At 37.0% G+C, this 21909-nt stretch overlaps 4 protein-coding genes across 4 annotated transcripts; 3 read left to right on the forward strand and 1 right to left on the reverse strand.

The window, feature by feature from the left end:
• Positions 1-746: 746 nt before the first annotated feature.
• Positions 747-2483, reverse strand: LOC145950520 (uncharacterized). Its single transcript, XM_083061612.1, has one exon. It carries the CDS (start codon positions 2481-2483, stop codon positions 747-749), a length of 1737 nt encoding a protein of 578 aa, XP_082917738.1.
• A 1716-nt stretch (positions 2484-4199) lies between these two features.
• On the forward strand, positions 4200-6125 carry LOC145950848 (putative indole-3-pyruvate monooxygenase YUCCA10). The gene is made up of 4 exons (XM_083062674.1): positions 4200-4850; positions 4934-5167; positions 5463-5588; positions 5796-6125. Exons 1-4 carry the CDS (start codon positions 4239-4241, stop codon positions 5967-5969), a joined length of 1146 nt encoding a protein of 381 aa, XP_082918800.1. The 5' UTR covers positions 4200-4238; the 3' UTR covers positions 5970-6125.
• Positions 6126-12058: 5933 nt separating this feature from the next.
• LOC145950521 (uncharacterized) lies at positions 12059-16561 on the forward strand. The gene is made up of 4 exons (XM_083061613.1): positions 12059-13809; positions 13945-14102; positions 14310-15443; positions 15978-16561. The coding sequence occupies exons 1-4, from the start codon at positions 12059-12061 to the stop codon at positions 16559-16561; spliced, it is 3627 nt and encodes a 1208-aa protein (XP_082917739.1).
• A 3038-nt stretch (positions 16562-19599) lies between these two features.
• LOC109816782 (putative indole-3-pyruvate monooxygenase YUCCA10) lies at positions 19600-21390 on the forward strand. The gene is made up of 4 exons (XM_020381900.3): positions 19600-20258; positions 20342-20575; positions 20871-20996; positions 21204-21390. The coding sequence occupies exons 1-4, from the start codon at positions 19647-19649 to the stop codon at positions 21375-21377; spliced, it is 1146 nt and encodes a 381-aa protein (XP_020237489.2). The 5' UTR covers positions 19600-19646; the 3' UTR covers positions 21378-21390.
• The last annotated feature ends 519 nt before the right edge of the window (positions 21391-21909 follow it).

The raw sequence follows: 21909 nt of genomic DNA on the forward strand, positions 1-21909 counted from the left end.
CCCCGAAGGTGCACTTTTCGGGGTTGAGTCTCATGTTGTGCTTGCGGAGTTCACCAAAGATTTCGGCTAAGTCGGCTAAGTGTTCGGCCAGAGAGTTAGACTTGACCACCATATCATCCACATAGATTTCGATGTTTCGGCCAATTTGACCCTGAAACAAAAGTTGGCGCTCCGGCGTTCTTCAACCCAAACGGCATCACTTTATAACAATAGTTGGCGCTCTCGGTTATGAACGCCGTCTTCTCCTCGTCGGCCGAGTGCATCCTTATTTGGTTGTAACCGGAATAAGCGTCCAAGAAGCTGAAGATTGAATGCCCGGACGCTCCGTCGACTAGTCAGTCGATACAAGGGAGTGGGTAGACATCCTTGGGGCAGGCCTTATTGAGGTCGGTATAGTCGGTGCACATTCTCCATTTCCCATTGGCTTTTTTGACTAACACTACGTTGGCTAGCCAAGTCGTGTAAGTGACCTCTCTGATGAACTTTGCTTGCAACAATTTTTTCACCTCGACATCAGCTGCCTTTCTCTTCTCGTCGCCCATTTTTCTTTTCTTCTGTGTGATTGGCCGAGCGTCTCGACATACGGCTAGTCGGTGACATAGGAATCTAGGGTCTATCCCCGACATATCCGACGCTTTCCATGCAAACAAGTCTCTGTTATCTTGAACCGCTCGCTTCACCTGGTTCGAATCATTTTCGTTCAGCTGAGATCCTATGTGTGTGACCTGTTCGGGTGTTTGCCCGAGTTAGAAAGGAACGAGGTCTTCGGCTGGCTCGATTCGATCCTCCTCACCCAGGCGTGGGTCGAGATCTAAGCCCTCTGTCATCTGTCTTATTACATTTACGCCTGACAACGTTGACGGGGGGTCGGATACGGGACGGACCTTTAGGCTAGAGAGATAGCATTCTCTTGCTGTCTTCTGGTCGGCATGAACGGTTATTACCTGTCCATCTCTCGACGGGAACTTCATGCACAGATGAGGGGTCGAGACGATGGCTCGGAGTGCGTTGATGGAGGGTCGGCCGAGCAGGATATTGTAGGATGTGTTCGCATGCACAACGATGTAACAAATTTTGATTTCTCGGGAAGACTTTTGGTCGAAACCGAAGCGAGTGTATAAGTCGATGCACCCCCTCGTCATTACTCTTTCACCAGAAAACCCTACTAACGGTTCGTGATATGGTTCTAGGCTTTCTTCTGGGATTCCTAGTTGCACGAACGTGTTCCAGTATAAGATGTCGGTCGAGCTCCCCTGATCGACCAACGTTTTCTTCACGATGCAGTTATGCATTTCGACCGAAATTACCATGGGATCGTCTTGTACAGGGTCGGCGCCGCGGAAATCTCGGTCAGTAAAAATGATGGGTGGCATCTTTGGCATTCTCGGCTGGTTCACATTATTCACTGATCGGATAGCTCGGAGGTGTCGCTTTCGTGCTGAAGAGGAGGAACCGCCTCCAGCAAAGCCCCCGACTATTGTATTGATCACCTTCCGTGTTCGGTCATTGTCATCCCTGGGACGCTGTGATCGGTCTCGGCGTTTAGCCGAACGGGATCGGCGGCGTCGGTCCCTCGATGGACGAGTTTCACGAAAATGCTCTCTTTCCCTTGACTGGTGGTCTAGGGAGGTGGTAAAGCTTTTGAGGTGACCCTGTTTGATGAGGTCCTCAATCTTGTCCTTCAATGCTGAGCACTCTTCGGTGGAGTGCCCCCGGTTTCGGTGGAATCGGCAATTCTTTGCCTTGTCGGCTCTAGGGGGCGTGTTCGCTCTTTTCAGCATCGCCAGGATTTCAGACGCAAGAGCCTGCTCCATTACTTTGGCCCTGCTTGCATTGAGGGGAGTATACGCTGTATAGCGGGGTCCTCTTGGGGGGAGGGTATTTAGGGGCTCGGCGTTGGTCTTCCTCACTGGTTCTCGTCCGGGCTCTTTTCGGCTATAACCCTCCTCGGCTCTGGCCTGATTCCGGGTCTCCACCAACTCCTCCATTTGCATGTATTTTTCTGCTCGGCGTCGGAGGTCATTCATATCCACCGGCAGTTTTTTGTACAAACTGTTTACGAAGGGTCCGGGCCTGAGTGCAGTGCTCAGCCGGTCCATTGCCACGGCAGGATTGAGGTCGCCGATTTCCATAGCGATTTTATTAAACTGGTCCATGAAAGTCCTCAGACTCTCTTTTTTCTCCTGACGAACCCCCGCTAAGGCTAGTGAGGTCGTCCTGTACGGCTTGCTCGTTGTGAACTGGAGAGTGAATTGGGACGACAGTTCGTTGAATGAGTCGATGGAAGAGCTCGGTAGCCTCGTGAACCAACCCAGGGCCCTTCCTTTCAGAGACGTGGGGAATATTCGGCACAAAGCCGAGTCGTCTTGAGTGGAGAGAGTTGCTTGAGTCAAGAAAACATTCAAGTGCTCTTCTGGGTCGGATGATCCGTCGTACTTCTCGATCGGCATGCTCTTCCAATGGTCCAGCAGTGTTGCCTCCATTATTCTTCTGGAAAAAGGATGCCTTAGGGAGTGAACGGTGGTGTCGGCCTTGTTGGCTATCAAAGATGTGACCGGGGTTCGGGTGACCTGGTCTGTTGGGGCGTGATAGGCGGATTCTTCCACGAGTGTAGGAGTGGACGGCACGTATGTTTGGTTCAGATGCCGGAGCTCGGCATTTTACCGACGTAGCTCAGCCAGCTCTCGGGCGTCGGTTTCTCTTTGCCTTTGGATGGCCGCCATTTCCTCGCGAAGTGCTCGCAAGTCGTCTTGAAAGTTCGGTTGAGTTTGACTGGTGTTCGGCTGGACTTGCTGTATCACAGGTTCCGGTTGGGTCTAAGGCATCCCGTACGGGTAGCGCTCTTGGTTGGTCATGATGGGGTTGCCTTCGGGGTTAGGAATCGGGTGAGTCGTTGTCGATTGTCCTTTGCACGTTGTTACCATATCTCGGTCTCAGTCGTAGAGTTAAAAGGGGCTGAAAACGTCTCTTCAGCCCCACGGTGGGTGCCAAATGTTCCTGTGTTAGGATACACACTCCAATTATCCTTTTTGTAGCGGGTCGGGTCCGAGGTCTAGGTCTTCTCGTCCTTCTCCGAGTAATCCGAAATGAGGGGGGTGCCTGCAAAGACACTCCAACGCTCAAGTAAGTGCTCGGCGTATTAAATGCGGTAGTTGAAAAGTTGGTTACGTACCTCAATGGGACTCTATTTATAGGACTTCTTATTGGGCCGTGATTAGGGAATGGGCCCCGGGAAATTAGGGGGCTAATCCAATGCATTACGTTAATTAAGCTCTTTGAAATTATCTTGGAGCCGGCACATGGTTTTGGCCGAGCATACCGACGTACTCCGTTCGATTCTCAGGTGGTCGGTATGTTAGGGTATTCGACCAAGTGTTTGAGGGGTCGGGTGTTCGGCCCAAGTGTTCGAGGGGTCGGGTGTTCGGCCCAAGTATTCGAGGGGTCGGGTATTCAGCCAGGTCAGCCCCCATACGGTATATAAACAAAATTTTACTAAAACTCTCACATATAAAAAACAACGAAGGAAGAGTATTCTAATTTAATATACTACATTATATAGATGTTTAAAAAGAGTCTTATTAAATATTTACTAGAATGTCTTTTTAATAATAGATAAATAAAAGAAGTTTTATTTAATTTCTATACAAACGAGAAGAACATGTATATTGTATAGAAAACAGTCTCTATATCAAACATCATATTTTTCAAAATATAAATGTAATTAATTCAATTATATGAATTCAGCTAGTTCTGTATGTAGTCAAGATTAATGATGATTAGATTCATTCCATTGACCGAGATATCTAACACAAGAAAAATAAGCTATTTTTAAGAAAATATATGCAATACAAGATACTTAATTAATTATTATATAAAAGGGTCATGTATAGTGTTAATATTTTTAATATATATTAAATGTGATTAACTGAATTATATGCATTTGGCTCTAAAGTCCAAAGGCTAATATTATTCATTAATTTTACAACTCCAAACATTAACTATACGTATCTCCTTATGGTAGTTTTTTTTTTTTTTTTTTTTAGTAAATCGCAAATAGAAATTCATTTAATATAATGAATCCTACTGGAACAAAAAAATTGCCTTGGTTCATGAACTGTTGCATGCAAATGAGCATTGCCACATATGTTTATATAATATAAACTTTGGAAGCCTTTGAACATGAACAAGTAAGACAGTGCTTGAAATATTGAGTAATACCGATCAAGAAAGTTAAGAAAATGGAGGAAGCAACAGTGGTAATTGTGGGTGGAGGTCCAGGTGGACTTGCAGTTTCAGCATGCCTATCAGAAAAGTGTATCTCTCACATAATACTTGAGCAAGAGGATTGCAGTGTCTCTCTTTGGAGAAAAAATGCATATGATAGAGTAAACCTTCATTTGGCTAGCGAGTTTTGCTCTTTGCCTCTCATGCCTCACCCACCTTCAGCCCCAACATTCCTATCCAAAGCAGATTTTCTTCAATACATAGACACATACATTGCACGTTTCAACATAAACCCTCTCTACTCTCGTTTTGTTGAGTCTGCCAAGTACGATCAAGTTGGGAACAAGTGGAGGGTAGAAGCAAAGAACACTCGAGAAGACAAGGTGGAAGTTTACGTGGCTAAGTTTCTTGTGATTGCCACAGGTGAAAATAGTGAAGGCTATATTCCTAATGTGCCAGGACTAGGAAGTTTTGAAGGAGAGATAGTGCACTCCAAATACTACAAATCAGGTTCAAAATATGAATCCAAAGAGGTTTTAGTAGTTGGTTGTGGTAACTCTGGCATGGAGATTGCTTATGATCTCCAAGATTTTGGTGCAAGAACTTCTATTGTTATCCGAAACCCGGTAATTTTTTTATTACCGTATTTAGTATAGATTAATTTCCTTCTATATAAAATTAAAATGTTTGTGATTAATTTAATTTGTAGGTTCATGTCCTCACCAAAGAATTGGTTCATCAAGGTATGTCTGCACTGAAGCATTTATCGGTTGATGTTGTGGACACTATGGTTACCTTTTTGGCAGACACAGAATATGGTGATCTCTCTAAGTATGGAATTTATCGCCCCAAAAAGGGACCATTCTATCTTAAGGGTGTTATTGGAAGGTCTCTGGTTATCGATGTCGGAACCATTGCAAAGATTAAAGATGGGGCAATTAAGGTACTCACAAGTCACAACCATGCATGCAATTGTTATGCAGTTTTAAAAATAAAAGATTCTTAGAATGTCATACCTTCTCAACAATCGAAAACATTTTTTCACTCACCATATTTAAGTACAAATTTCTTCAACTTTTTATCATAATAATTGACGATATATAAATATATTATTCTTAAGAAAACAAAATTTGCAATTAATAGTTGAGAATGGATCTTTTCTTTACACTACTAAATTTCACTTTAGTATTGAGATGGCTTAATTTGAAAATTTTCTTATTAATTTGTACTCTCAATAGGTAATTCCTTCTCATATAACGGGAATTGAGAACAAGAAAGTCATCTTTGGAAACAATAAAGTAAAAGAGTTTGATGCGATCGTGTTTGCTACTGGCTATAGAAGCATAGTTAATACGTGGCTTAAGGTATGAGATATATAACTTGTAGTTATTAATGTGTAATTTTTGAGCAAAAGTTTTATTTTTTTTCAAATCTCTCAAACGAACTCTAATATTCTACTCCTTATCTATGTTGCCAAAATAAAGAATATATGTACCCATTTCGTCAAGTAAAAAGATAATATATAGTAATTAAGCATGATTTTAATTGATTTTTGTTAATTTATAGTGCAGGATTACATATATGTTCTAAACGATGAGGGGATGCCAAAAAATGAATTTCCAAATCACTGGAAAGGTGACTATGGATTGTATTGTACAGGATTGTCAAAAAGAGGCTTATTTGGAGTTAAAATGGATGCTGAAGTTATTGTCAATGATATCAATCAAACTCTTAACTTACATTAGAAAGTATCTTTCCTACGAGTCTCTTGCATATAATTTCCATAAATGGGATTATAATATATTAGTTATGATGAATATATTTTTAATTTCATGTATTATATTACTACATGAAAACTAAAGGGCTATGGTATTCAAATTCATCATATAATCGTGGAGTTGAATAAAATGTTTCAAAATTTTCTTTCAATATGTTTAAAAGTTATAAAAGAATGTATCTCTTTGAATTCATCTTTCGTTCACTTCCTAGCTAGATGACAATTTATTTTGGTGAATAACATTGGTTATAAATTTACCATCACCATTAAACAATGAGGCATAGTGGGGGAAACAATAGATATATGTTTATAATTGCCATGTAGTCTATATGAAAACAAAAATATCTCATTGTGCAAATATGGATACAAACACACTATTAGGGCATTGGGTACCATTTCCTGTAAAAGATTAACACACATGAAAAAAATACATAGAGACAACTTTATAATATTTTTTTTCCATCCGATCCCACAATGATCAGTTTAAAGTTTTTACATATAAATTGAAAACTATTTCCTTTGTTCTCTACTATAAACAACAAAAAATATTTGATTTTCACACATATTAAGGAAATTAGTTATATACACAATTTGTTAAGCTACATCACCAATCCTCTTAAGGATTTGGTAGGGACCAATGAATTGTGGAGTAAGCTTGCGAGATTTAAGTGCTCTACCGACTCCAGTCCAAGGAGTTACTTTAAAGAATACATGGTCTCCCTCTTTAAACTCAAGGTCTTTCCTTCTCTTATCATGGTAACTCTTTTGCCTTCTCTGGGATACTCTCATTTTATCCTGGATTAGTCTTACCTTTTTAGTTGTTTGCTAAATTACCTCAGGTTCTAACATGGAATTCTCCCTAGGTTCTACCCAACATAAGGCTGTTCTACATCTTCTACCGTAGAGTGCCACATAGGGTGTCATCCCAATACTGGAATGGTGACTATTATTGTAGGTAAATTCTATCAAAGGTAGGTAATTATCCCAACTACCTGCATGTTTTAAGACACATGCCCTTAACAAGTCTTCTAAAGATTGTATGGTTCTCTTAGTCTGACCATTTGTTTGAGGGTGATATGCTAAACTTAACCTAAGCTTGGTGCCTAAAGCCTTATGCAAGCTCTCCCAAAATCTAGAAGTAAACCTCAGGTCTCTATCATAAACTATACTAGCAAGAACTTCATGCAACCTCACAATCTCACTTATGTACAACTTGGCTAACCTCTCCAAAGGGTATCTAATGTTGATAGGGATAAAATGGGCAGACTTTGTTAGTCTATCCACTATAACCCAGATAGAGTCTAGATTCCTTGCGATTCTAGGTAATCCAACCACAAAGTCCATGGAGATACTATCCCACTTCCACACAGATATGTCTAAGGGTTGTAATTTTCCCTAGGTGTCTAGGGTTCTACCTTAGACTTTTGACAAACTAAGCAAGCATAAACAAACTCTTCTATCTCTCTCTTCATCCTAGGCCACCAAAACATCTTCTTAAGGTCTTGATACATTTTAGTGGCTCCTAGGTGGATACTAAAATTCTTTATAAATTCTTCATCTAAACAAGGTATTTCATCTCAAAATATTTGAAATTCTTTAAACAAATGAATTATTCCATTTAAATCTCTCATTCAAACATACTATTAGGGCATTGGGTACCATTTCCCGTAAAAGATTAACACACATGAAAAAAATACATAGAGACAACTTTATAATATATTTTTTTCATCCGATCCCACAATGATCAGTTTAAAGTTTCTACATATAAACTGAAAACTATTTCCTTTGTTCTCTACAATAAACAACAAAAAAATATTTGATTTTCACACATATTAAGGAAATTAGTTATATACATTAAGCTAATATTATTATGAAATTTTCCTTATTATAAATATAAAAAAAAAGTGTAATTAAAAAGTCATATATTAAAGGATAAAAGAGTAGTTCCTCTTTTCTCCATCATAAGAAGAAAAAAACACATTTTTATTCTAAAATAAAAGAGAATTTTTACTATTTTTTATCTCATTTAATGACACTCTCTAAAATATCTCTCTTTTAATGTATGACCTTTCAATTGTACATTCTTTTGTTATAGCAAAGAAAATTTAATAAGAATATTGTAAGATTAGTAAAATTTAATATAGATAACTAATTTTCCTAATAGGAGTAGAATCATTTTTTTATATTTATAATAGAGAACAAAAGAAATATCGAGGAAAAAGTAATTGAAATATTTTTATATTTAAAAAGAAAAAAAAGTATGTATTTTTTATATATAATAGAGAATCGAAGAAATATAATAAATATATTACTTTTTGATATAATTTTATTAAAATAATAATCGTACTCTATCAATAAATATATTATATTTAAGTGGTAGTTAAATAATTTATAAAATAATAAATTAAAAAAATAAACTAATAATAAATTGAAAATTAATTGAGAAAAAAGGTACATAGACACGAGATTGTTCCTTGGTTATTTTTCATTAATTTAATAAATTTGGAATTAAGTTCCTTATTTATCTCCTGCTTTTATAAACAATATATGTGGTATTAATTAGTTTCATCGTTCTTTTTTGTCGGTTTGTCAAAACATCAATTTTGAATTTTAAAAGTTTCAATAACTTTTTAGTCATGTAAAATAAGAAAATTTTAAATTTAAAAAGGTTTAAATAGTTTTTTAATTTAAAAAAAAATTACATACATTTCTTAACCTAAAAATCCACTCATGAATCCTCGGTTCATTTGGACCAATGCTATATTGACTATTTGACACAAGTTTGATAAAGAAACAATCGACTGAGTGAGTCACAAAAGGTTATATTGATTCAATCCTTTTTTCAATCCAAAATTAACCTCAGATCGATTATATCTCGATTTTGGATTGGATTGATTCGACTAATTAATCTAGTTTTTCATAACACTGTTCATAATTAAAATATAAAAGAAAGGGTAAATAAATTGTTGAACCATAATTCAAGTCGTAAAAGTTAAAATAATATATAAAATTTAAATAATTTTTGTTCAAAGAAAGCATCTATAAAATGGAAGATTAGTTGACTTAAAATTTATAAGAAATTCAAATAGTAGTGAAGGTAAGGAAAGATGAAATATTGAATCAAAATAAAAAAGATGAACCCATAAATTATTAATTTAACTAATCAGGAACGAAATAATCAAACATTTAAAACGAAAGCAGAAACTATTTTAAAATATAAATAAAAAAATAGCTAAATATTTGAAAGTTAAAACTAAATTATACAAAAATACATAAATTAATTAATTAAAATATAAAGAAAATATTTAAAATTGAAAAATTTATATATTCATGGATGTATATAATCAATTCTAAACTTTGACAAAAAAAAAAAGACGTGTGTAATTTTTTTAAAAGAGAATACAGTAAAACATCAAAGCATGCCAAAATGACATGTGAGAAGAAAGAAGTCCTACATAAAATATGCAAGTTTAGTAAATATATAAGTGAGAAAAAGTAGTACCTAAAATTTAAGTTTGCATGTATTGTAAATTTTTCTCTAATATTTTATTTTTCTCTTATTTTCCAACAAATATAAGTTACTTTCTAAGAAAATACTACATTTGTTTTTTTAATTTATAATAATCCTTTAAAGTTATTTTACATAAATTAATAAATATAATAAATTTTCTTATTTTTCATAATGATTTTATGTTTCCTATGATAGTTTCTTTCATTTTTGTTTCATCATAAATACATATTAGTTGTCAAGATAAATTAATTACAATTTAGATGATTCATAAGAATATAATTGATAACATGTAACGATTAATGTAAAAATGACAAATATTAAATTATAAATTGTTCCTGTGTTAGGATACACCTAATATTCATTTTAACGTCAGACGCTTGAAGGAAGAGGGGAGAGGAGAAAATTCTTGAAGGAAGGCGTAAAGTGTTCAGATTGCTCCGTCGTTCTTCTGTTGGCCTTCGTTCATCATCCTTAAGGTACGGGGGATGAGTTTCTTCATATGTGAATATAGGGGTGTTCGGGTAGTGAGGGCAATCCCTAAGTCCCTCTAGGAACTCTATTTAAAATTCTGAACGATTATTTGTGCAATCGATGTTCTAAATTCTTAATTCATTTGGAAGAACTTATTTCTTGAATTGTCTTTGAATTCCATTGGGACTTTCTTGTTAATTCTTTATCCTTAAATTTGATGACTTGAATTTTATGTGTTAAGAAGAGTTTAGATTTTTTTTTGTAAAACCAATGGAAACCAATTTTTGAGGCTTGAGATGTGTATGGATTGATTTGGAACGTATGAAGAATATAAATGGAGTTAAACTGAACCAACGGGGTGTAGAAGTAGTAAAAATTGGTAAAAACCTTTTTGGAACTCGTAAAACGCAGGTTTAATTTCACAGAGGGGAGTCTGGGCAGACATTTGGGCGCTCAGCGTCAGTTTTGGGCGTCGGGCGTCGGGACCCCGACATACGTTTGTAATTTTACGATATCTTTCTGTGTAGTTATCCAAATCGAGTGCCGTTTGTTTTGTTAGAAACTAGACATCTGGGGCTACCATTTAGACACAGGAATCGTGTAAAAATATTAATATTTGATCAAGTTATGTGAGTTGCAATTTGAGCCTTCCAATCTGTGTGCTAACCACAACATCAATTTTTGTGAGCCCTGAATGGTAACCTAAAAGACTTTATTAGGATTTCTGTTCTTCATGAAAGTTGTAGATATTGATGTTAGGATTCTAATGGAGTTGGGATCACTTAGAAAGGATATGTATATCTCGAGTTATGGTTAAATTATTAACTGAATGTCATAGATATTGTGATGTGTGTGAAGAATTAGGTGAAATTTGTGATCTATGATGTTGATAACTTAATGATAGGTACCTAGCATGTGAGGATGATATTGCATGGATTGTTATTGACATGTGATGATGTTATATAATGGAGATGCATTAATTATGAGTTACGTGGGATGCATGAGTTCCATGAGACTTATGAGTTGCATGTGGTGCTTGAGAAGCCAGACGTGGCTATATTGCATTGGACCCTGGGCCCAGAGAGGGGTTGAGAAAAGGGGGACCATGACGGGAGGCATTCCATGCGTGGGCCGTTGGGTGTTTAACTGCGCAGCTCACTAGCCACAGAGGGTTTAACGGTGGGTGGATTGCCTTTGCACGGGCTGTTGGGTGTTTAACCGTGCAACATACCGGCCCTGGGAGGGTGTGAGAACGATATGCCCGCATTGGCAACAACTAAGGGAATTGACGAGGTACGCCCATTGTGCGGAGTGCCAAGTTGAGACTCTTAGGAGAGGATATGTGTATGAGCATATAGTGAGCATGTGTATGAAAGCTTGTATGATTGAAAAAAAATGATGTTTGGTAATTATATGAGATGTATTTGTTGTTTATATTTAATGATGATATTTTGGTGCACGGTGTGGGGTGGGAATTGGATAGCTCTATGTTCATATATGATGTTATCTATCTCTCATCGTCTTGTTTTTATGTGGTTTTCTTTTAGGTGAAGATGAAGGCACTCATAGTGTTGAGTTCTAAAGGGAAAGGGTTCTGCTCTGATAGGATGTGACATTGGGGCATGAATTTAGGATGCTTTAGTTATGAATTGTTATTTGTCGTTTGAGGAGACTTATTTTTAAGAGTTTTATATTCACCTTATATTTGTAAATTCTGGATTCCTTTCATTTTCTTTAGAGACCTTGATAATTTTCTTTTAAGAGTAAAACTTTATTATTATTATTATTATTATTTCTATTTATTTCAAGACTTGTGAACCTATGAGTTTTTATTAAAATATGTGGACCCTTCTTGATGTTATATTTATTGAATTATTTTTATTGTTGTTACTTATTTATTATGGGGTAGAAGGGTGTCACATTTAGTGGTATCAGAGCAGGTCGATTCATTCGGCCTTGAGTTATGAGCTTGCTATGTTTCTGTGGGTTGTGCTGTGATGTTGTTTAACTGAGATGATTGTTTTAATTGGTTTGTTTTGTTTTGACTCTCTACTTTTCTGAGAATCAGAAAAGTGATGTCTGGGAGAGGTAGGAATGATCGTGCTATCGCTGAGGCCTTGATGGCTATGGCTCAGGCTGTAGGCAACCTGAACCAACATCAAGAAGTGGACTGGCTTGCTCGGTTCCAGAGGAACCATCCACCTACCTTCCGTGGTTGCTATGACCCGGATGGTGCTGCTGACTGGATGTTTGAGGTGGAGAAGATATTCCAAGCTATTGAATGTCCACAGGTACAGAGGGTATCTTTGGCTGCCTTCATGTTGTCTGGAGATGCTGGAATCTGGTGGCAGAGTACCTACCAGAGGATGATTGCTGAGGGTACTCCGATGACGTGGGATAATTTTAAGAGGTTGTTTTTGGAGAAGTATTTCCCACAAGATATTCGCAACAAAAAGCAGGTGGAGTTCCTTGAGCTGAAGCAAGGGGATGATACTGTGGCAGATTATGTGGCCAAGTTTGAGGCACTAGTACGATTCTGTCCCGCTTATGAGGGTGTTGCAAATGAGGAAGCGAAATGTGTGAAATTTATTAGTGTTCTTCGACCGGAAATCAAGCAAGCTTTCAACTACCAGGGCATTGCTAGATTCCACGAGCTGGTGAACAAGTGCAGAGTTTATGATGAAGATAATCGGGCTAGAGTTGCTCACTACAAAAGTGGAGGGCCTGTAAGGAATCAGAGCAGGCATGGGTCTTCTAGCAGGAGTAAGCCTTACTCTCGTCCTGCTGGAAATTCAAACAGTAACGGGGGTAGTGAGGGTTCAGTGCATAGGAGGAGTCAAGCTCCATCCACGAGCCAGACATCTAGAGCTGGGAGTACTGGTTCTACTCCTTCCTTCACTTGCTTCAAGTGTGGGAGGCCAGGGCACCGAGCTAATCAATGTGGGGATAGGGAGGTCACCTGTTTCAGATGTAATGAGCGGGGGCACATTTCTCGAGATTGTCCTCGTGCACAGCAAGGACCAGTGACGGCTAGTGGAGAGGTTGGGGGGAGTGCTAGTGCTAGTCGGGGTACCGGTATCAGCAGGAGTGCTAGTGCTAGCGGCAGTGCCAGTAAGCTGAAAGCTACAGGGAGAGTATTTGCCTTGAGTGGTACTGAAGCCGCTCAATCTGACGACTTGATCCAAGGTATGGGTTTCATTGCTGGAATTCCTTTAGTTTTATTGTTTGATTCGAGTGCAACTCATTCGTTCATATCACATGCTTGTGTTTCCAAATTGAGATTGCCTGTTTCTTCCTTACCTTTTGTATTGAGTGTGGAGACGCCAACTAGTGGGTCAGTTTCTACGTCCGGCGTATGCTTGAATTGTTCTGTTCATATTAATGGTAGAGACTTCTTAGTTGACTTAATTTGTTTGCCTCTGAGTCAGCTAGACATCATTCTTGGTATGAACTGGTTATCTTCCAACCATGTTCTTTTGAACTGTGCTGATAAAACTGTTGTTTTTGGTCAACCCCTTGAGAGAAAGAGCAAAGACTTTTTGACTGCCAACCAGGTTGAGGTGTCTCTGAGAGAAGATGCCCATGTATACATGTTACTAGCTTCTTTGAGTTCTGAGAGTAGCGCTGTCTTGGATAGATTACCTATAGTATGCGATTACCCTGATGTGTTCTATGAGGATATGTCTAATCTACCACCCGAGAGGGAGACAGAGTTTTCCATAGACTTAATACCGGGGACGGGACCCATTTCAGCTGCACCTTATAGGATGTCGCCCTTGGAGTTAGCCGAGCTTAAGAAACAACTAGAGGAGCTGTTAGAGAAGAAGTTTGTGAGACCTAGTGTATCACCTTGGGGAGCACCTGTCCTATTAGTGAAGAAGAAGGATGGTAGCATGAGGTTGTGTATAGATTACCGCCAACTCAATAAGGTAACGATTAAAAATAAATATCCATTGCCTAGGATTGATGACCTTATGGACCAACTGGTGGGGGCATGTGTTTTTAGTAAGATTGATCTTAGGTCAGGTTACCATCAGATTAGAGTGAAAGAGGAGGACATACCCAAAACTGCATTTAGGACTAGATATGGACATTATGAATACCTTGTAATGCCTTTTGGTGTGACTAATGCTCCTGCAATTTTTATGGATTATATGAACAGAATTTTTCATCCGTACTTGGATAAATTTGTAGTTGTCTTTATAGATGACATACTCATTTATTCCAAAACTAAAGAGGAGCATGAAGAGCACTTAAAGGTAGTACTTGAGATTTTAAGAGAGAAACAGTTGTATGCTAAATTGTCTAAGTGTGATTTCTGGTTAGAAAAGGTGAGTTTCTTAGGTCATGTGATTTCAAAGGGGGGGATCGGTGTAGATCCTTCTAAGGTAGAAGCTGTGCTTAAGTGGGAATCCCCTAAATCTGTGAGCGAGATTAGAAGTTTCCTTGGACTAGCTGGGTATTATAGGAGGTTTATAGAGGGGTTTTCTAAGATAGCATTGCCTTTGACTGAATTGACTAGAAAGGGAGTTCCCTTTGTATGGAATAGTAGGTGTGAGACTAGTTTCCAAACCCTTAAGGAAAAATTGACTAGTGCACCAGTTCTAGTTTTGCCTGACCTTAATAAACCTTTTGTAGTATATTGTGATGCTTCTATGATGGGGCTAGGTGGAGTGTTGATGCAAGAGGGAAAGGTAGTAGCTTATGCTTCTAGGCAGTTGAAAATCCATGAGAGAAATTACCCTACCCATGATCTTGAATTGGCAGCTGTAGTATTTGTTTTAAAGATTTGGAGACACTATTTGTATGGTTCTAAATTCGAGGTTTTTAGCGACCATAAGAGCCTTAAGTATCTGTTCGATCAGAAAGAGTTAAATATGAGACAAAGGAGATGGCTTGAGTTCTTGAAGGACTATGATTTTGAGTTGAGTTATCACCCAGGTAAGGCAAATGTCGTAGCGGACGCTTTAAGCAGAAAATCACTTCACATATCTTCCTTGATGATTAGAGAGATGGACCTTCTAGCTCAGTTTAGGGATCTAAATTTAGCTTGTGAGACTACCTCTAGTAGCATAAGATTAGGCATTATTCGGGTAAGTAATGACATGTTGAAGGAGATTAGAGATGCTCAGTTAGAGGATTCATTCTTAGTAGCTAGGCGAGAGGTGATAGAAGGAGGTAGTGGTGGAGAGTTTGTATTGGGTAGCGATGGAGTAGTAAGATTTGGTGACCGTGTGTGTGTACCTAGTGAGGCTACCCTTAGGCGTTTGATACTTGAAGAGGGGCATAAAAGCAAACTTAGTTTCCATCCAGGTTCAACCAAAATGTATCAAGACTTGAAGAAGATGTTTTGGTGGCCTAGAATGAAGAGAGACATAGAGGAGTTTGCGAGTGCTTGCCTAGTATGCCAGAAGGCTAAGGTAGAACACCAAAAACCTTCAGGATTACTTCAACCCTTGAGTATACCAGAGTGGAAGTGGGATAGCATTTCCATGGACTTTGTAGTTGCTTTGCCTAGGACTATTGGAGGGCACGATTCTATTTGGGTGATTGTAGATAGATTGACCAAGTGTGCACATTTCTTACCTATTAATATTAAGTATTCCCTAGAGAAACTTGCTAAGCTTTACATTAGTGAAATTGTGAGATTGCATGGTGTACCATCTAGCATAGTTTCAGATAGAGACCCTAGGTTTACTTCTAGATTTTGGGAGAGTTTGCAAAAAGCATTGGGGACTCAGCTTAGACTTAGTTCAGCTTATCACCCACAAACCGACGGTCAGACTGAGAGAACTATACAGTCATTAGAGGATTTACTTAGAGCCTGCTTGTTAGATCAAGGGGGTAGTTGGGATAGCTTCTTACCTTTGATAGAGTTTACATATAATAATAGTTTTCATTCTAGCATAGGCATGGCACCTTATGAAGCACTATATGGTAGGAGGTGTAGAACACCTTTGTGTTGGTGTGAGCCGGGAGATAATCTTGTTTTAGGACCGGAGGTAGTACAACAAACCACAGAGAAGGTTAAGTTAATTCAAGATAGAATGAGAACAGCCCAGGGTAGACAAAAGAGTTATGCTGATAAGAGGAGGAAGGACTTAGAATTCAAAGAAGGAGATCATGTATTCCTGAAAGTCACTCCGTGGACTGGGGTTGGTAGAGCATTGAAGTCTAAAATGCTTACACCTCGTTTCATCGGTCCGTATCAAATTCTTAAGAGAGTCGGTACAGTGGCTTATCAAATCGCTTTACCTCCACATTTGTCAAATCTTCATAATGTATTCCATGTTTCTCAACTTCGAAAATACATCCATGATCCTTCGCATGTGATTGAGTCGGATCATCTTGAAGTTAAGGAAAACTTGACAGTAGAAACCATACTGGTGAGAGTTGAGGATCGAATGGTGAAACAACTTCGAGGTAAGGAAATTCCTTTGGTTAAGGTGATCTGGGGTGGAGCAACGCCGGAAAATGCTACTTGGGAACTTGAGGAGAAGATGAAGGATTCTTACCCGGAATTGTTTGCTTCAGGTAAATTCGAGGACGAATTTTCTTTTAGGAGGGGAGAGTTGTAACATCCTAAATTTTTAATTAATTACTATTTTTATGAAAATAATTTATATCATTTTATTTAGTAATTTTATAAAATTGCAGTAGATTCTAAATAATAATAATTATATTTACGAGAGAAACTTGAGTCTAGTAGTTATTTATATTTATATTCTAGAGAGCAGAAAATAAATTAGTATTTTAAATAATTATAGAAGTTGAAACTGTTTTATTTTTTTTTAATTATTTATTTACCATTTTAATTAAATAGAGGGGGATGGGCGGGTGAGTATGGGCCTGGCCCAGTCGGAATTATTAGAGGGGTTTTGGGGGTAGTCAGTTACCTAATATTCATTTTAACGTCAGACGCTTGAAGGAAGAGGGGAGAGGAGAAAATTCTTGAAGGAAGGCGTAAAGTGTTCAGATTGCTCCGTCGTTCTTCTGTTGGCCTTCGTTCATCATCCTTAAGGTACGGGGGGGATGGGTTTCTTCATATGTGAATATAGGGGTGTTCGGGTAGTGAGGGCAATCCCTAAGTCCCTCTAGGAACTCTATTTAAAATTCTGAACGATTATCTGTGCAATCGATGTTCTAAATTCTTAATTCATTTGGAAGAACTTATTTCTTGAATTGTCTTTGAATTCCATTGGGGCTTTCTTGTTAATTCTTTATCCTTAAATTTGATGACTTGAATTTTATGTGTTAAGAAGAGTTTAGATTTTTTTTTGTAAAACCAATGGAAACCAATTTTTGAGGCTTGAGATGTGTATGGATTGATTTGGAACGTATGAAGAATATAAATGGAGTTAAACTGAACCAACGGGGTGTAGAAGTAGTGAAAATTGGTAAAAACCTTGTTGGAACTCGTAAAACGCAGGTTTAATTTCACAGAGGGGAGTCTAGGCAGAGATTTGGGCGCTCAGCGCCAGTTTTGGGCGTCGGGCGTCGGGACCCCGACATACGTTTGTAATTTTGCGATATCGTTCTGTGTAGTTATCCAAATCGAGTGCCGTTTGTTTTGTTAGAAACTATACATCTGGGGCTACCATTTAGACACAAGAATCGTGTAAAAATATTAATATTTGATCAAGTTATGTGAGTTGCAATTTGAGCCTTCCAATCTGTGTGCGAACCACAACATCAATTTTTGTGAGCCCTGAATGGTAACCTAAACGACTTTATTAGGATTTGTGTTCTTCATGAAAGTTGTAGATATTGATGTTAGGATTCTAATGGAGTTGGGATCACTTAGAAAGGATATGTATATCTCGAGTTATGGTTAAATTATTAACTGAATGTCATAGATATTGTGATGTGTATGAAGAATTAGGTGAAATTTGTGATCTATGATGTTGATAACTTAATGATAGGTACCTAGCATGTGAGGATGATATTGCATGAATTGTTATTGACATGTGATGATGTTATATAATGGAGATGCATTAATTATGAGTTACGTGGGATGCATGAGTTGCATGAGACTTATGAGTTGCATGTGGTGCTTGAGAAGCCAGACGTGGCTATATTGCATTGGACCCTGGGCCCAGAGAGGGGTTGAGACAGGGGGGACCATGACGGGAGGCATTTCATGCGTGGGCCGTTGGGTGTTTAACTGCGCAGCTCACTGGCCACAGAGGGTTTAACGGTGGGTGGATTGCCTTTGCACGGGCCGCTGGGTGTTTAACCGTGCAACATACCGGCCCTGGGAGGGTGTGAGAACGGTATGCCCGCATTAGCAACAACTAAGGGAATTGACGAGGTACGCCCATTGTGCGGAGTGCCAAGTTGAGACTCTTAGGAGAGGAGATGTGTATGAGCATATAGTGAGCATGTGTATGAAAGCTTGTATGATTGAAAAAAAAAAATGATGTTTGGTAATTATATGAGATGTATTTGTTGTTTATATTTAATGATGATATTTTGGTGCACGGTGTGGGGTGGGAATTGGATAGCTCTATGTTCATATATGATGTTATCTATCTCTCACCGTCCTGTTTTTATGTGGTTTTCTTTTAGGTGAAGATGAAGGCACTCATAGTGTTGAGTTCTAAAGGGAAAGGGTTCTGCTCTGATAGGATGTGACATTGGGGCATGAATTTAGGATGCTTTAGTTATGAATTGTTATTTGTCGTTTGAGGAGACTTATTTTTAAGAGTTTTATATTCACCTTATATTTGTAAATTCTGGATTCCTTTCATTTTCTTTAGAGACCTTGATAATTTTCTTTTAAGAGTAAAACTTTATTATTATTATTATTATTATTATTATTTCTATTTATTTCAAGACTTGTGAACCTATGAGGTTTTATTAAAATATGTGGACCCTTCTTGATGTTATATTTATTGAATTATTCTTATTGTTGTTACTTATTTATTATGGGGTTGAAGGGTGTCACAGGAAGAGTATTCTAATTTAATATACTACATTATATAGATGTTTAAAAGGAGTCTTATTAAATGTTTACTAGAATGTCTTTTTAATAATAGATGAATAAAAGAAGTTTTATTTAATTTCTATACAAACGAGAAGAACATGTATATTGTATAGAAAACAGTCTCTGTATCAAACATCATATTTTTCAAAATATAAATGTAATTAATTCAATTATATGAATTCAGCTAGTTCTGTATGTAGTCAAGATTAATGATGATGAGATTCATTCCATTGACCGAGATATCTAACACAAGAAAAATAAGTTATTTTTAAGAAAATATATGCAATATAAGATACTTAATTAATTATTATATAAAAGGGTCATGTATAGTGTTAATATTTTTAATATATATTAAATGTGATTAACTGAATTATATGCATTTAGCTCTAAAGTCCAAAGGCTAATATTATTCATTAATTTTACAACCCCAAACATTAACTATACGTATCTCTTTATGGTAATTTTTATTTTATTTTTTTTAATAAATCGTAAATAGAAATTCATTTAACATAATGAATCCTACTGGAACAAAAAAATTGCCTTGGTTCATGAACTGTTGCATGCAAATGAGCATTGCCACATATGTGTATATAATATAAACTTTGGAAGCCTTTGAACATGAACAAGTAAGACAGTGCTTGAAATATTGAGTAATACCGATCAAGAAAGTTAAGAAAATGGAGGAAGCAACAGTGGTAATTGTGGGTGGAGGTCCAGGTGGACTTGCAGTTTCAGCATGCCTATCAGAAAAGTGTATCTCTCACATAATACTTGAGCAAGAGGATTGCAGTGTCTCTCTTTGGAGAAAAAATGCATATGATAGAGTAAACCTTCATTTGGCTAGCGAGTTTTGCTCTTTGCCTCTCATGCCTCACCCACCTTCAGCCCCAACATTCCTATCCAAAGCAGATTTTCTTCAATACATAGACACATACATTGCACGTTTCAACATAAACCCTCTCTACTCTCGTTTTGTTGAGTCTGCCAAGTACGATCAAGTTGGGAACAAGTGGAGGGTAGAAGCAAAGAACACTCGAGAAGACAAGGTGGAAGTTTACGTGGCTAAGTTTCTTGTGATTGCCACAGGTGAAAATAGTGAAGGCTATATTCCTAATGTGCCAGGACTAGGAAGTTTTGAAGGAGAGATAGTGCACTCCAAATACTACAAATCAGGTTCAAAATATGAATCCAAAGAGGTTTTAGTAGTTGGTTGTGGTAACTCTGGCATGGAGATTGCTTATGATCTCCAAGATTTTGGTGCAAGAACTTCTATTGTTATCCGAAACCCGGTAATTTTTTTATTACCGTATTTAGTATAGATTAATTTCCTTCTATATAAAATTAAAATGTTTGTGATTAATTTAATTTGTAGGTTCATGTCCTCACCAAAGAATTGGTTCATCAAGGTATGTCTGCACTGAAGCATTTATCGGTTGATGTTGTGGACACTATGGTTACCTTTTTGGCAGACACAGAATATGGTGATCTCTCTAAGTATGGAATTTATCGCCCCAAAAAGGGACCATTCTATCTTAAGGGTGTTATTGGAAGGTCTCCGGTTATCGATGTCGGAACCATTGCAAAGATTAAAGATGGGGCAATTAAGGTACTCACAAGTCACAACCATGCATGCAATTGTTATGCAGTTTTAAAAATAAAAGATTCTTAGAATGTCATACCTTCTCAACAATCGAAAACATTTTTTCACTCACCATATTTAAGTACAAATTTCTTCAACTTTTTATCATAATAATTGACGATATATAAATATATTATTCTTAAGAAAACAAAATTTGCAATTAATAGTTGAGAATGGATCTTTTCTTTACACTACTAAATTTCACTTTAGTATTGAGATGGCTTAATTTGAAAATTTTCTTATTAATTTGTACTCTCAATAGGTAATTCCTTCTCATATAACGGGAATTGAGAACAAGAAAGTCATCTTTGGAAACAATAAAGTAAAAGAGTTTGATGCGATCGTGTTTGCTACTGGCTATAGAAGCATAGTTAATACGTGGCTTAAGGTATGAGATATATAACTTGTAGTTATTAATGTGTAATTTTTGAGCAAAAGTTTTATTTTTTTTCAAATCTCTCAAACGAACTCTAATATTCTACTCCTTATCTATGTTGCCAAAATAAAGAATATATGTACCCATTTCGTCAAGTAAAAAGATAATATATAGTAATTAAGCATGATTTTAATTGATTGTTGTTAATTTATATTGCAGGATTACAAATATGTTCTAAACGATGAGGGGATGCCAAAAAATGAATTTCCAAATCACTGGAAAGGTGACTATGGATTGTATTGTACAGGATTGTCAAAAAGAGGCTTATTTGGAGTTAAAATGGATGCTGAAGTTATTGTCAATGATATCAATCAAACTCTTAACTTACATTAGAAAGTATCTTTCTTACGAGTCTCTTGCATATAATTTCCATAAATGAAATTACAATATATTAATTATGATGAATATATTTTTAATTTCATGTATTGTAGTACTACATGAAAACTAAAGGGCCTGTGGTATTTAAATTCACCATATAATAGTGGAGTTGAATAAAATGTTTCAAAATTTTCTTTCAATATGTTTAAAAGTTATAAAAGAATGTATCTCTTTGAATTCATCTTTCGTTCACTTCCTAGCTAGATGGCAATTTATTTTGGTGAATAACATTGGTTATAAATTTACCATCACCATTAAACAATGAGGAATAGTGGGGGAAACAATAGATATATGTTTATAATTGCAATGTAGTCTATATGAAAACAAAAATATCTCATTGTGCAAATATGGATACAATCATATTGAACAAATTTCATTCCATTTAAGTATATAGTTATATAAAATATTCCAAGATAAGTTTCTCATTCCATTTAAGATTGCAATATTAAGCAATGGATTTTGTTTTTTGACTTTGAGGAACCAATCA

This window comes from Cajanus cajan, chromosome 8, assembly GCF_000230855.2.
Source record: "Cajanus cajan strain Asha chromosome 8, NIPB_CcT2T_4, whole genome shotgun sequence".
NCBI classification, from domain to species: domain Eukaryota; kingdom Viridiplantae; phylum Streptophyta; class Magnoliopsida; order Fabales; family Fabaceae; genus Cajanus; species Cajanus cajan.